Source organism: Falco cherrug, chromosome 6, assembly GCF_023634085.1.
Source record: "Falco cherrug isolate bFalChe1 chromosome 6, bFalChe1.pri, whole genome shotgun sequence".
Lineage (NCBI taxonomy): Eukaryota > Metazoa > Chordata > Aves > Falconiformes > Falconidae > Falco > Falco cherrug.
Window position 1 is genome coordinate 88,936,644 of NC_073702.1, and position 13,741 is coordinate 88,950,384.

The 13,741-nt window shown below is 56.8% G+C and overlaps 1 protein-coding gene across 7 annotated transcripts; it reads right to left on the bottom strand.

The window, feature by feature from the left end:
• Positions 1 to 872: 872 nt before the first annotated feature.
• Positions 873 to 11,821, bottom strand: CEP68 (centrosomal protein 68). Of its 7 annotated transcripts, none has more exons than XM_055714601.1 (7): positions 11,793 to 11,821; positions 7,066 to 7,476; positions 5,157 to 6,581; positions 3,723 to 3,845; positions 3,409 to 3,505; positions 2,408 to 2,562; positions 873 to 1,342 (listed from the first exon to the last, which is right to left on the bottom strand). In XM_055714601.1, exons 2-7 carry the CDS (start codon positions 7,429 to 7,431, stop codon positions 1,292 to 1,294), a joined length of 2,217 nt encoding a protein of 738 aa, XP_055570576.1. In that variant the 5' UTR covers positions 7,432 to 7,476; positions 11,793 to 11,821; the 3' UTR covers positions 873 to 1,291. The 7 variants fall into 7 exon arrangements, with proteins under 7 accessions (XP_055570576.1, XP_055570577.1, XP_055570574.1 ...); XM_055714602.1 differs by having other exon boundaries at positions 11,789 to 11,820; XM_055714599.1 differs by lacking the exon at positions 11,793 to 11,821 and adding an exon at positions 10,970 to 11,591.
• Between the last annotated feature and the right edge of the window lie 1,920 nt (positions 11,822 to 13,741).

The window sequence follows — 13,741 nt, forward strand, 5'->3', positions numbered from 1 at the left end:
TCCTCCCCTCACCGTAGCGCCCATCCTGCCCTGCTGTAGCCTTTGCTCAGGCATCACCCTGAATGCCCCTGGGTGGGGACCTGGCAGCGGTGGAGCCAGTGAGACCCGTCTCGCTGTAACCATCTGCTTGAGCCTTTTTGTTGAACTTGGGCTGATCTATGAATTGCCACCTGCAACTTGGCAATAAAAAAATGTGCCCTTGAAGCTGAGAAGAGGGGAGAGTATCAAACCCCCCCACAAACCCCAGCGAATTCTTTTCTGTTGGTAACAGCTTAACTATGCTTTCACCTTGTGCAATACAGATGCTTTGTCGTGTTCACTGGAACAGGAGGAACTGATGTACTCTGCACAAGAACGTGGTAATCACTGTTTAGCTTAAAGGTTAATTAAAGCCAAGTACCAATATTCTGTGGTTGGCTGGAACTTTTTGGCCACTTACCTCATTACGTTGCTTCAGAGATGCCCTTTTCTGTTGCAGAAGGGGCCTGGAAAGCCTCTGTACATGTTTTTTGTGAGCAGCGATCGGCTGCGGTGGCTGCAGGAGGGGTGGGTGAGGCGCGGCTCTTCCCCCAGGGAAACCAGCACTAGCAGCTACCGCAGGTAACAGAGTAACAGGTAACACAGCTTGTACAGGACCTGCATCCTCCCCGAGTACTCACCTCTTTGTTATTTTATTGAGATTCATGCAGCACACCGGCTCTCTTGTGTTTATGCATAAGAAAACCAAAAGTTAAACAGGCTGTGCTTCAGCAGGGAATGGTAATTATAAACAAAAGAGTTCAGTTTGCTCCCAAGAACCAGGAGGAGTTTCTATTTCTTGGCTTCTAGCACCTATTTTTGAAGAGCATAAACAAAACATGAGAACACGGCTATTAAAATCACACGGCTTTACTTAGAAGTGAGTTGCACGGCACACTATGGATTACTCAGTTAAAAAAAACAGTGTGTTCCAGACGTTCTGCTAACACATGGAACAGGCCACTTCAATAAAAAAAAATAAAAAAAAAAAGGAAAGCTACTCTGAAAAACAAACCCCCCCCCCAAAAAAAAAAAGGCCAGCTGTACTGTCCTTGCTCTGGGAACATCCCGATGGAGCCAGCACTAGTAGCTTGGGCATCCCAGCAGCCAAAGAACGGCGGTACTGCTCGCCTTTCTCAAGCCACGGTTCAAAAGAACAATAAACCACGGTGCACTCAGCCCAGGCTGGCTGACGCTGAACACACAGTGGTCGTATGGGTTTTTGGCATCTCTGCAAGAGGAGGGAGAGGTGCTTCTGTGCTGGCTGCAATTCTCAGCCGTCCCGAGGCTGGCTGGCACAGCCCAGGTCTGATCGAGGCGGCACCTGAAATCAAACGGATTAAGTGAGGTTGCTGCTGCGCTTTGGCTGCCGGCCAGCAAAGGAAGAAACCCCCCCGCCACGCTTAAACCACCTCCACATGTGCTCGATAAGCTATAGCACGTAGCTATGTATATTTAGCAATTAAAAAAACCCCAATAACCTACTTTTAAGATACTGTTGTTCTCCTCTTAAAGCGTTGAGAAGAGCATTTCCCCTTCGCAACCCCCAATGCGAAGGCGTGCGGTGGAGGGGGCGGCGGGGAAATCAACAGGCTGAGCTGATGGGGGCAGGAGGGGACTGGGATGGGGCCGCGGGTATCCTGCCGTTCCTAAATCCCTGCGCTTCCTGCTCGGGAGCCGTAAAGAGCCTTCCTGCCTCTCCGGACCCAGCGCCTTCCCCAACACCCGTGACCGTGATTTTACAGTGATTTTACAGTGATTCCCATCACGGCACGCTGCCCTCCACCACCACGCACCGCTGCTGCCCCCTCCAGCCCTTCACCTCCCACTCCTGCCGTGCCCTCCCGAAACTTCTGTCTCTGCAGTTTTATTTGAAGGAAAATGGTCGAGAAATGAGCAAACACGTTCCCTAGCCTCCCTCTTAACCCTGAATTCACTTGCTTCCCTTTCCCACCATTACGTGGCAAACAGAACGTTTCTGAGAAAATAAAAAGCCAAAAAACTACCCCTTCCTCGTGCTCCTTCTGCTGTCCCAAGTGATTTGGGTGCAGCAGCTGCCTGTGCTGCCTTGCTGCCGTCGTCCCCCCCCCCCCGTGACTGACGGGGACCTGCCTGCCGGCCCCCTCCCAGGAGCTGCCATCGCTCTCCTCACGCTCTTGGGTTTCATCAGCTGGTTCACCGACACACTGCGCTGCCCCTGACACATTTAAGGGTGATGGGGCATCCATTTTGAGGTTGCCCTTGCTTTCTTTTCCATGGAGGCTTTCCAAACACCAGATTAAAATAATGGTAAAGCCTGATGTATAGCATTTGCTTAATTTGTTTATCTTCCTATGCTTCCCTCCCTTTCCCCCTGTCGTGGAAAGGCTGGTTTGCCCCCACCACTTACGCACGGAGCAGCCGTCTGCTGCACCCCCTTGTCCCCCAGCCCGTCCTCGCCCTGCACGGGACCCACGGCAGCTAGGACGGACTCGTACAAGCGCTCCGCGTGGGTTTCTAGCTCTTCTGACTGTTTCGCAATCAATCCCAGCGTGTCTTTCAGAGCTGGAAAACAAAAACGCATGAGCGGAGGTGGTAGTAACGAGACAATTCAATGTCCGTGAGAGCAGTAAGAGTCCCACTGCCCTGGGCAGACCTTTGAAGGAAATCAAGTGTTAGAAATCAGTAAGCTGATCTTCGCCCCATCGCCAAGTGGCGCCGCAGGGTTTGGAGGGGGTGAGAAGCCACCTAGGAGGCTCCAGGTTAAGAGTGAGGGTACAGAAATAGGGGCTCCTAAAGGAAACCGCTGGGACTGCGTAAGAAAGCCGACCTGCGAGGCAGCACTCGCCCACTAAAGCTGCTCTGGTGACCGCAGGCACAGCCTGCCCTTCAGCAATCCCCTGTGCGGGATGCACCAAGTCACCCGAGCGGCTGCTCCGTGTGCCGTGCCACCAGCCAGGCGGGGCTGTCCCCCCAGACTGGCTCCTGACACCTGCCTGGGATGCACCGAGCGCAAACAAGGGGCAAAAATCACCCCGCTGCTGCCCTGGACGAGAGCAGCTCCTTCCAGCTGCAGGCCGACAGCGTCCCACAGCCCAGTGGCAGCTGGCCACGCTGCGGTTAAGGTAAAAACCTGAGGGACGCATAGAAGGCAGAACACGTCCATCACCAGGATGGGCGGCACGGCACAAGCGTGGTGCAGCTGAAGCCGCTCCGGAGTTATTGCTTCAAACCTCCAGGTCCCCGGGCAGCAACGCGGGTGTGAACCCCTTTACACTCCCAGACAGCTGCTGGATGGCAGACTCTGCCCACCGCCTCCCCACCCTCCCACACGTGGGGCCAGGGATTTCGGGGGGCAGATGCGCCACCGGCTGTGTCTGCAACCAGCCCCGCTCAAGCGTTCCTTCTCACCTGGCGAATTCGATGCCATGCAGCTGAGGAGAGCTTCTCCCCTCTCCAGCACGCTCTCTGTCAGGCTCTGGTGGTCGGCCACATCTTTCCTGAACTCCTGGGAAGGAAAGGAGAAGAGGAGCGCTGCTTAGGAGGGTTTTTGGAAGAGACGCACCTGCGGCAGGTTGCCTGGGGAGCAGTTTCCCCCAGGCAGGTTCCCGGTGCTCCCGAATTCAGCTTTGCACACCCGGTGCACCCGCCAGGATTGTGCCGGGGTGCCCTGCTGTGCACTGCTCGCTGCCCCAGCGGGGAGAAAAGCCGGCGGTGGGACCTACCAAGTAGCGATGCAGCGATGCCTTCACGCTCTCCGCATCCGGCGAGGGTGGTACCCAGCTGTCGGTGATGTCCGCCACATTGTACAGCCAATGAATGAGCTCTTCCAGCTGACAGCAAAACATCTACTTAAAAGTATAACAAAAGGGGTTACTGATCGATTTCTGCAACGAAGACAAGGCAGGGCCAGGAATAGGTGACGGGTTCTGGAAAGCACCTGCTCCCGGCCCCTCTCCTGCACACCCACCCCCACACAAACATCCCTAAGCTTGGGAAACCAAGAGTTAACAGAAAAAGAAAAAAAGGCAAAAAACAACTTAAGCCCCTAAACACCCCCCAGACCCACTGAGGGTCACCATGAAATGGCTGCTGCGGGGAGGTGTTGGGCGCCAGCAGCAGCCAGGCTGAAGGAAGGGCTTTGCCTCCACCACCTGCCAGCCGAAGAGACACCCCTCTCCTCCTGGAGCCGGGCAGTTAATTAGCAGCTGCTTTTCCCCAAGGGTTTGTCTCATTCAATTAAGCGCTTTCATTTATTTTTAAAGCGTCTTGGTAACGGATTATTTTTCTAAGATGCTGCACGAAACCCAGGGGCCTCCGCTCTCACCAAGCCCAGGCTCCAGCCCTGCGCCTGCTCCTCAGTCAGGGCTTTGCTCTAAAGCTGAGCTGCTTCTCCCGGGCACCGCGATTTGGGGCGAGAGATACACTCCGATGCTGACAGTAGATAAGACCCTTTTAAATCAGCAGCATTATTCCCACGCAAGAGGGGGGGATGAGCTGCGCTGGTGTTTGCAGCTCTGTGCACGGTAAGAATCGCTCCCTTGCAAACAGCGCAGCATTACTTCCAAATCCAGCCCAGGGCTGGGGCGGGGAAGAAGGCAGAGGCGAAGGCAGGGAGCACAGCACCAGTGGCAGGATGGCCATGAGGCATCACTTGGCCAGAAAGTAAAAATCCACAAAATAACCAGGACATTCTTCAGAGAAGCCCCACCCATTCTACCCAGCCTTACTACCCCCGAAGCAGGACCCAGCCTGGGGAAGACAAGCGAGCCCGGGCTGAAGGGCAAGTCCAGCCCCACCACGTCACCCAGTCGGAGCTACGGGGCAGGCAGCAAACCCTGGGTTTCACACTTGTCCGGCCCCAGCTGCAGCTCCTGCCTCTTCCCTGGGGCAGCAGGGTGGGTGCGCTGGGGGAAGCCAAATGCCACGTTTCCACCGAGCCCCAGCCCTGCGACGCTGAGCCCAGGAAAAGCAAGATGGGCTCTTGCTCCATCAGAAAAAATTATCTGCACAGGTGAGCCCCCCTGTGTAAACTGCTACCAGCTGCCAGGCACCAAACACCATGCAGGAGGGGAAGCCTTAACTAAGCGTGCCATAAATACAGGCACATTTTAGGTGAGGTCTTCCCGTAATAAACATTCTTTCTGGTCTCAGCCTACCTTCACGCACTGGGCAAGGGACTCGCTCTGCTGGCTCTTCTTGGGATGCCCCTTGACCCGCGGTTCATCTAGGTACGGCCCATCCAGCGCATCCCTGAGGCCGGTTGACAGGTGAAGCCCCGGCAGAGGACCCCTATGGATCCAGCCACACGATTCAGTGTTTTCCCAGCTGGGCTTTTGAGAGCTGCAGGGGTGCCACAGCCCAGCATAACCCTCAATATTCCCTCTTTCGTCCTTGCCACCCGCCTCTCTGAAAGGAGCCAACTTGGGCGAAAGGGGCTGCCTGCCATCGCTGTGACGCGGAAGGTTACGGCGGTCGTGCCCCGGCGTCCTTATACTTAAGGAAAGATTGGACAAAAACTGAGCCAGCCTTTCCAGCTCCCGCAGTCTCGGAGGCAGGGAGAGAAATTCTTCATCGCCCTCCCACTCCTTCCTCAGGGGGAGCACTCCTGTTGTAGGTAAAAACCTGCTAGTGCTTTTCGCCTGCCCTTTGTAGTTCGGGAAGGGACTCCCTGCAGCACGCCAGCTTCTCCCGTCTGCAGCAGGGCGGGCAGATGAGCCTGGTCCAGCTGACTCTGCCATGACATCCTCAGCAAAACCCCTGGCAGGGTGAGAGGAAGCACTCTTTGCGAAGGATGCTTCTGCAGCAGGTAGAGGTTCGTAGCACAATCCAGCTCCCGAGCGGCCTCTTTTTCCAGGCCCCAGGGCGGAGCACCTCTCTGCAGAGGCCAGGAGCCCCCAGCATCCATCTTCTCCACTTCCCCCAGCCCGCCCACCTCGGCTGTAGATGCTGGCGGATCTCGACGTGCCCTCAGGGGAAACAGAAAAGCTGTCCAAACCTATTCCTGAGTCATGGGAAAAAGGCTCTGGCATCTTTCCCAGCTTGTACCTTGGCTTCAGTGGATAAGCATAATCCAGCAAGTCCTCGTACTCTTTATTGGGGTTCCAGTGGGGCGAGCGGCGGTCCGGAGACGGGGGTAAGGAATCCGGTATGGCACATGCCCAGTAATCGGCTTGGTAGGGTGACACCTCCCTGATGCGCAGAAGGCTGAAGGGCCTGGGCACCCGCGGTGCTCTGCCCGCTGCCGCAACCCCCCGCCAGCACAGGTCCCGGGCGGCCGCGGGAGAAGGCGGGTCCGTGCCGGCCAGCCAGCGGCGGGGTGGCCCTTCGGAGGGGCCGTTTCCTTCTGAAGACAGAGTGGAGAAGCTCGACGCGGAGCGGCTGCGCAGGGCGCTCTCAGGGCTGGGGGGGGTCTGGGGCCGCAGGAGCTCCGGGGTGGAGGAAAATGGGGACTGAGCTCCCGGCCTTCGGCTCTGCCGGCTGGCAAGGGCGTCGTGGCAGCTGCCGGCGAGGATGCTCTCCTCGGCAGAGCTGCGCCGGCGGGGAGGGCCAGGCGCTGGCTCCCAACGGCTCGGAGCCTTCACCTGCTCAAGGACAGCGGGAAAAAGGAAAGGGAGAGCGTGACGCATGAAAGGAAGCACAGCATCCAGGCCAAAGGCTCCTTCGTACTGGGACGTGGAGAGAAACGCGCCAGCCCCAGCCCCAGCGTGAGGAGAGGCTGGAAGGGGAACCCTGCTCTGCCTGCGGGGCGGCACGCGCTGCCCGGAGCCCAGCACGGGGCTTGGGTTCAGGGAAAGGCATCCTGAGGGCCTGGGAAGCTGCTCGAGTCACTTGGTGGCAAGAGGCACTTATTTCAGCAGCCCCGTCCCGAGTGACTTCCCAGCTCCGCGGTGGCAATACGGGAACGGAGACCGGCCGTTGGGCTCCAGCGCCACAGCCCTGCCCCACGGCACGGCCTAGCCCGGGGGTGGGCGCTCCGGCCTCTGCCAGGACAGCCCAGGCACACACGTCCCCACCTCACCTGCCCCCCTGGCGATGCTGCAACACCTGCACGTACAGCCCTCTCACCTGCTGCTCTTCTGAGGAGAGGCACTGGTGACTACCACGATGAGGCACATCCCCGCCATCAGCACCTCCGCACACCAACGTCCCTGCCTCCGAGAGGCTTGCTCTCGCTCTGGGAAATCGGGATGCGGATGCTGAAGACACTTCTTGGCAGTAGCTTGAGCCTCCCTGGGTAACACCAGCGCCCAAGTGACTGCGTCTGCTCATTGCCACCTTCTCTGTCCCTTGCGAGCAGGGCTTGGCTTCTTCTGTCCCTAAAAGCCAGCACAGGCTGTCCGTCTCCCCCTCCGCGCAGTCCCACCTGCCATCACCCTCGGCCTTCCCGCTCAGGGAGGCTTCAGAAAGCGATTTTCCCATATCCACGGCCATCGGGGCAGAACTTCTTCCACAAGATGATGACAAGCCTCGGGCTCTCTGAAATACACAGGGCACAGTAGTGGCAACTCGCCAGCCCCCCTCGCCTCCACACCAAGTAAAGAAACTGGGTATGTCTAATAACAAGGAGATTAAGCATGTTCTGGGCCAGATCCCACAAACCATAAAGCTGCATCTCGGTGCGTCAAGTGGGACAAGAGGAAAGAGCAAACTTCCTCATCCCAGCAGCATTTGCTGGTTCTGAGGACATGACACACAGGGAAAATCTAATTAAAGCTCCGACCAGACTGAGACCAAACCTGTGCTTTACACCTTGCCGGCATGGTGCAACCGTCTCCTGAATTAATGCCCAGTCTCAGTTTGTGCACCATGAGGCTACTGGGCCCAAATGAGCCATCATTAACTGGGACATAAAGCACCTATTAGCGTGGCTGAGCCCTGAGGGCCGCTGGGGTGGAGACTTGAGAGTTTTTAAGAGACAAACTCAAAACCCTGCAATGGAAGCCACCCAGAAGTGAGAATCACATATAAAAAAAAAAAAAATCAGAGGGGGAGGTAGGAGGTTGTAAACCCCAAACTCGGCGCTTAGCTCTGCAGTTTCCACCTTAATTAATGAAATTAACTCTTTGAGCAAGTATTTCCATTAATTAATTTCACAACCAATGACACATTTTCAAGCGTGCTGTACAGCCAAGCTCACTGCATCTTGCTGCAAAACCTTCTAATATGAGATACTGTTCTCGAAGCCTGAGCCCCAGGTGCTCCACACATGGAGATGCTCCACCACCCTGGTCCTGCTGCCCACGCTGGACTCGAGTGAGGAGCTGCACAGGACAATCGATGAGCCAAATCAAGAAGAGCCAATACAGCAGACAGAGGACCTTATTTTGTGAACACCAGGCAGAGTCAAGCACCTCTGCCTGCGTTCGCCAAGCCGGCAGGGCTCAGAAATACTCTCAACATAAATGACATCTCGTGGGCTCCCCACAGAGCATCACAAATGGTGCTGCCAACCCTCAGCCACAGGTGGGCATCCTCGGAGCCCCAGCGATACCAAAGCCTCTTCCAGCAACTCCAGCCTGAAACAGAGCGGAGAACATCGGCAGAGCGGCTCTGCCAGTACTCACCCAGCTAGCGCCGGGCTAGCGCTGGGGAGGCCAGCCAAGGGAGCAGCAACAGCAAATGCAAAAAGAAATTTAAAAAAAAAAAAGAAAAAAGGAGGAAAGAAAGTATTCCCAAACAATACTTGGAAGTGGGAAACAAGTTGATACTCACACCCTCCGTCAGCTCTTTTGTGGTGATCTGGTTTTATGACCCACCCCTCCGGAGAGTGGCATTTTCCCACGGCAGAGCCCGTGCAGGCGAACAAAGCGCGGTGGGCGCTGCCGGGTCTCCAGGGGAGCCCCAAGGGCCAGCACAAGCCATGGCAGGAACCGCAGCTGCCTCCCCCTCCCCGGGGGCTGGCAGCCCCGGCCTCTGCTGAGCAGCTATATTCAGCGCGGCGGCAGCTGCCGAGGGGGCGAGTGAAGCCTGAGCCCCCCAGCCCTCCGGCCAGCCCCGTCCCTCTGCCCACACCTGGGACTCACCCACCCGACCGCTTGAGTCGCTCCCAAATACAACCCCCCACACATCATGTTATCCTAAACCAGATGGCATTGCTTTTTCCTCCAAAAAAAGTTTCTATATCCAAACAAAAAGGCATGGTAATTGCAATAAAGGTAATTGATAAACCTTTCCCTGCTGAATTCCTTACGTATTATACAACATATTGTTTAAATGTATGTAAGCATGTAAATTTTGTTTAACAGAAGGCAGATTTCTGATGCTAACAGAGTATCCCAAAGCACTCACAGTCCTTGCATTTCCTGGGCCCTTTCTTCACAAACCTGTCACATCGATTTTTAAGGTCTCCTGACCCCCAGCAGGCAGCCCCCCGTCACCTGCCGGCCTTCACCGACTCCCATCTGGCCCTTCTGAATTAGTTCTGCGTGGACAGTTGGACAAGCAAGTATTAGCAAATCAAATAGCCAAATCCAACTTACAGGTGCTTTAAATGCCCAGAAAATCCCGAGATATATCTATTTACCGGCTCTGAAAGCCAGGGCCTCGACTCGCAGGTCGGATTCCTCCTCTTCCAACAAAAACCTTAAAAGCAAAAAGCCAGCGGGGTGACGTATCGCAAGGTACCACGTATTAAATTCCAGGATCCATTTCAGACTCCAAAAGTCTGCTTCACATTCACCATTTTGGGTACTTTGCTCCACGATGAGCAACCAGCAGAGGGACATCACTAATTATCGTCACATGAACGGGTGTCCCAGTAGCTCTGCTCCCCGCCCCCTGCATCTACCGGCAGCGCTGGACATGCAAAAACCATCCCATCAATACAGATCTTAACAGAGGGGAGGGCACCAGGCACGCATAGCTTAGGGCATAAATGTCCCATCCCAACAATCGGTTCTTGTTGGGGAGTGATTTTAAAAAATATGTAAAAGAAAGAAAAGCTTAACAAGGCAGACTCTATAGAGTTTTAAACGGAACGTGCAGTAATTAACTGTCGACCTCGGCACCTCCTTACTCTCAAGGGGATGCCGTATTGCATTCAAAGTGATGCTGAATATCAGTACCCCCATCAGATTTAGTGGCTTGAGTCACGTGTCGGTCAGCCCAGTAAAAACAACTATAAAAACCACATGTAAGCTTGGCCTTAAATCTAAAAAAGTGTGTTAAGCAACATTTTACAAAATAATTACAGGTCACAACCCATCTGTTATTTTTGTAACTGTGTGCAGGAGCGCAGCAGTTGAACTGTTCTGAACTTTCAAGACTTATCTGTTGATCTTAGGGACGCAGCATGCAGTCATATACATTTCTATGATGATATCAGGCTTCAAAAAATGTACTGATTCACATGTTCATTAAGTCTCCAGAAGCTAATTGGAAGCTAAAGAGAAACCAGGAAACCTGCCAATACACACAAGTGGGAGTAAATCTGCTTCTTTCAGAATCTGTAAGAATATGCAAAGGGACTCTGGAGACTTCACTGCCTTTTTAAAGGTCTCTTAATTCAGGCAGCTAACTGCAATTAATTTCAGGGGGGGCTGGACACTAACTGCACCTGGCTGCACAGTGGATGGGGAAGTCACACACACCCCCCCCCGTAGGCAGAACCACCAGGTAAAAAGTGCTATTTCAGGACAAAGCGACAATGCTAACGCCACTAAGCACCAGCTCCCAGCGCCAGCAGCCAGACAACAAGGTTTCTCACCATTTTCCAAGAAAACCAGAAAAAAGCAGAGGTCAGGTTGCCAGCAGCGGTGACGCAGCAGGACCAGCCCTCACGGTGGGCAGGAGCAAGGCCTGATCCTCGGACCGGACTGGCAGGGCGCTGGGGAGGGAGGGATGCACCACCCCAGCTTCAGGCACATGGAGAACTCCCACCGGCCTTAAAACCACGGGAAAACCGCCCCAAATCCCGGCTGCACCCGGGCCTGCCATCGCCTCACCAGTGACGGCGGCACAGAAACCCTACCCGCCACTGGGGCTGAAGGTAACAGGTGAAGGGGGACAGTTTCATCCACCCGGAGAGGGGCCGGTCCCGCGGAAACTCTCGGGAAAAGCGATCCCTGAGCTTTGTCAGCCTGTCCCAAGCCAACTGCCGGCCCAGCAGCCTGTCCCCACCAGTGACACCCACCGCCTGGGCACCCTGCGGCCTGTCCCCACCAGTGACACCCACTGCCTGGGCACCCCGCGGCCCGCAGGGGTGGCGGGGCTGCTCCCGCCCCCACCGTCCCGGCTCGGTTTTGCTGAGGGGGGCGGTTGTTGTTTTGGGGACCCCCCCCTTCCCCGCCCGCGCCTCTCAGGCCTGCGGGGTCGGAGTTCTGGGAGTGTTTTGCTTCGTTCCTGGCACGCTTTCTGCCCAAAAAGCCTTTCCGCAGCTGAAAAACCCGGCTGGTTAACCCATATAAAATAAAATAAATATTAAAAATAACATACAATTAGTTTTTTTAAAAAGGGAAACAAGCCGGGGGGGCACCGCACCCTGCGGCTGCCCTGAGCTGCGGGGGGCACGGCTACAGCGCGCCGCGGGTAACGGGACGGGCTCCAAAGGGAAAGAAAGTCGCTCGCTGTCCCGCTGCCCCCTCCCGGCCCGGCCGCCCCCCGCAGCCCCCGATGGCCCCCGGCCCGGCCCAGCCCAGCCCAGCCCAGCCCAGCCGGCCCGGCCCGGCCCGGCCCGGCCCGGCCCACGCCCGCCCGCCCGCCCGCCCACGCCCACCCCCCCCCAGCAGCCCCCAGCCCCCCGCAGCCCCCCGCAGCCCCCGGCCCCGCCGCGCCCAGGCCGGGCCCTCACCTACCGAGCGGCGGCCGCGCCGCCCCGCCCCCGCCCCGCGTCTCAGCCAATGGCAACGGGGCTTGCGACGTCAATAAGAGCGCCCTTGCGCCTCGGCAGCCAATGGGAGCGTGCCGCTGGGCCTCGCCGCGCGGCGTGGACGGCTCCGGGGCTGGGCGGGGAGAGGCTGCTCTGGCCCCGCCCCCGGCCCGCCCCCGGCCCCGGCTTGGCCTCAGCGCCGCTCGGCCCGGCCCCGCTCCCGGCCCCGCTCCCGGCCCCGCTCGCGATCCCGGCCCGCAAAGTAGCCGCCTGCCGGTGGGTCCTGGGAGCGCCCCCCGGGCGCGGCGGGCGCTGCCGTTGCCGGAGCAGGGCCCCCCCCAGCGCTCTGGTGGGGCCTGGGGCGGCCCGAGGGTGCGTTACCCCACACACCGCCGTGCCGGGCCAGGTCGCACCTTACCGTGCGGTTCCTGGGGTGGGAAACCACCGGGAAAAGGACGGTGCCTGTAACGGAGAAGGGATTTTAAGGCCCCTCCAGCCGCAGGAGGGCCGGGGGGCACGGGCTGGATGCCCAGTGCGGGGTCTGGGTCGGGGCCAGGCCAGCAGCGTGCCCAGGGGCTGGCTGCCGGCTGCCCGCCGTGCCCTCCGGCCGTGCCCGCTGCTCTGGCTGTGCCCTCCGGCCGTGCCCTCCGGCCATGCCCTCCAGCCCCTCCGGCCGTGCCTGCCATGCCCTCCAGCCGTGCCCTCTGGCCTTGCCCTCCAGCTGCTTTCGGGGCAGATTCTCCTGCCGTGCCCTGAGGCAGGTGGCTCTGGGCTTTGTACCTGGCCAGGCGCTTCTTCGGTGGACGGGGTAGCCGTATCGATGTGTGCCCTTGTCCCGTGAAACATCCACGCCTTTCTCCTTGCTTCTGTCCATAGGCTGATTCTGGTTTTTATCTGCTCCTGGACTTTATTTCTCCCATGATTTCCTAGAGGTCAGTCACTTGATAAAGCACTCGATGAAGGACATCACTGTCAGCTTTAGGCCGTGAAGGACCAAAGAGACACCTCGGATTTGCTCAGTAGTCTGGCGGCAGCTGAGGGGAACAACACGGGTATCCCAAGCCCCTGGCTAGTGCTTCGGTCCGCTGGCCACGTAGCCCTGCAGCGTGCTCCAGCTCTGCCACCCTGTGTGTCATGGTCCAGATTCCCAGCTGCCATCATCTGGGTTTGTTCTGCTGACCTTGATGGAACCAGGTCATCCTGCACGCATCCATGCTGGATGATTTGCTTTTTTTTCTCCAAGAGAAACAGTGGGAATATTTTTTTCAGGCCTGCTGCAAAAAAGCAGAGCTGTAATGCCCCAGTATAACGCGGTACAGCACTCTCAGAACTCAGCCAAGACAAAACCCGCATCAGCTCTGTTCCTGCGTAATATTTCTATATTCGGGGTATCCTTGACGAATGTTACAGCAGGTCTTCTGGAGGGCTGCACATCCCCTGCCTTGGATGCACGCTTTTGAGAGCCGGCTTTTTGTTGGAATTCACACAGGCAAAGCTCTTGTGAAATAAAAGTCCTTTAAAATGTTGTTTATTGCTCATTCTCCGGGCAGCCGGTTGCCTGCCAGTAGAGGCCGAGCTGATTTCAGGCCAGTCAAAAGGCTGAAGCAAACACTGACGGGTCATGATTCATATCCAGGCTCGGCTGTTTTTAGCTGATTTAAATTTCTTGCCAGCTGCCAGGCATTGTTCTCGGAGCTGAATAGCGCTGGGCTGCGGCCTCAGCCCCGGCAGGAAAGGTTCGCGTCCTGTTCCGCCTCCGATCAAACAAGTGCCAGGATGTCTGCAAGAACAGCCAGAGCACCACAGAATCTTTCCCCTCTCCTTAGGCTCATGCTGAGAGGGTGTCTATATTTTTTGTCTATATTGTCTATATTCTATATACAAAGAATATATTTGTATATTTGTATATGTTCTATATACAAAGGGGGGGAATAA

Coding starts and splice junctions, on each gene's coding strand:
- CEP68 (XM_055714597.1), bottom strand. CDS start 7,602: ATGGTTTGTGGGATCTGGCCCAGAACATGCTTAATCTCCTTGTTATTA. Junction 3,846..5,156: donor CCCTTGCCCAGTGCGTGAAG/GTAGGCTGAGAC, acceptor ACTTTTAAGTAG/ATGTTTTGCTGTCAGCTGGA. Junction 1,343..2,407: donor AGCAGACGGCTGCTCCGTGC/GTAAGTGGTGGG, acceptor GTTTGATTTCAG/GTGCCGCCTCGATCAGACCT.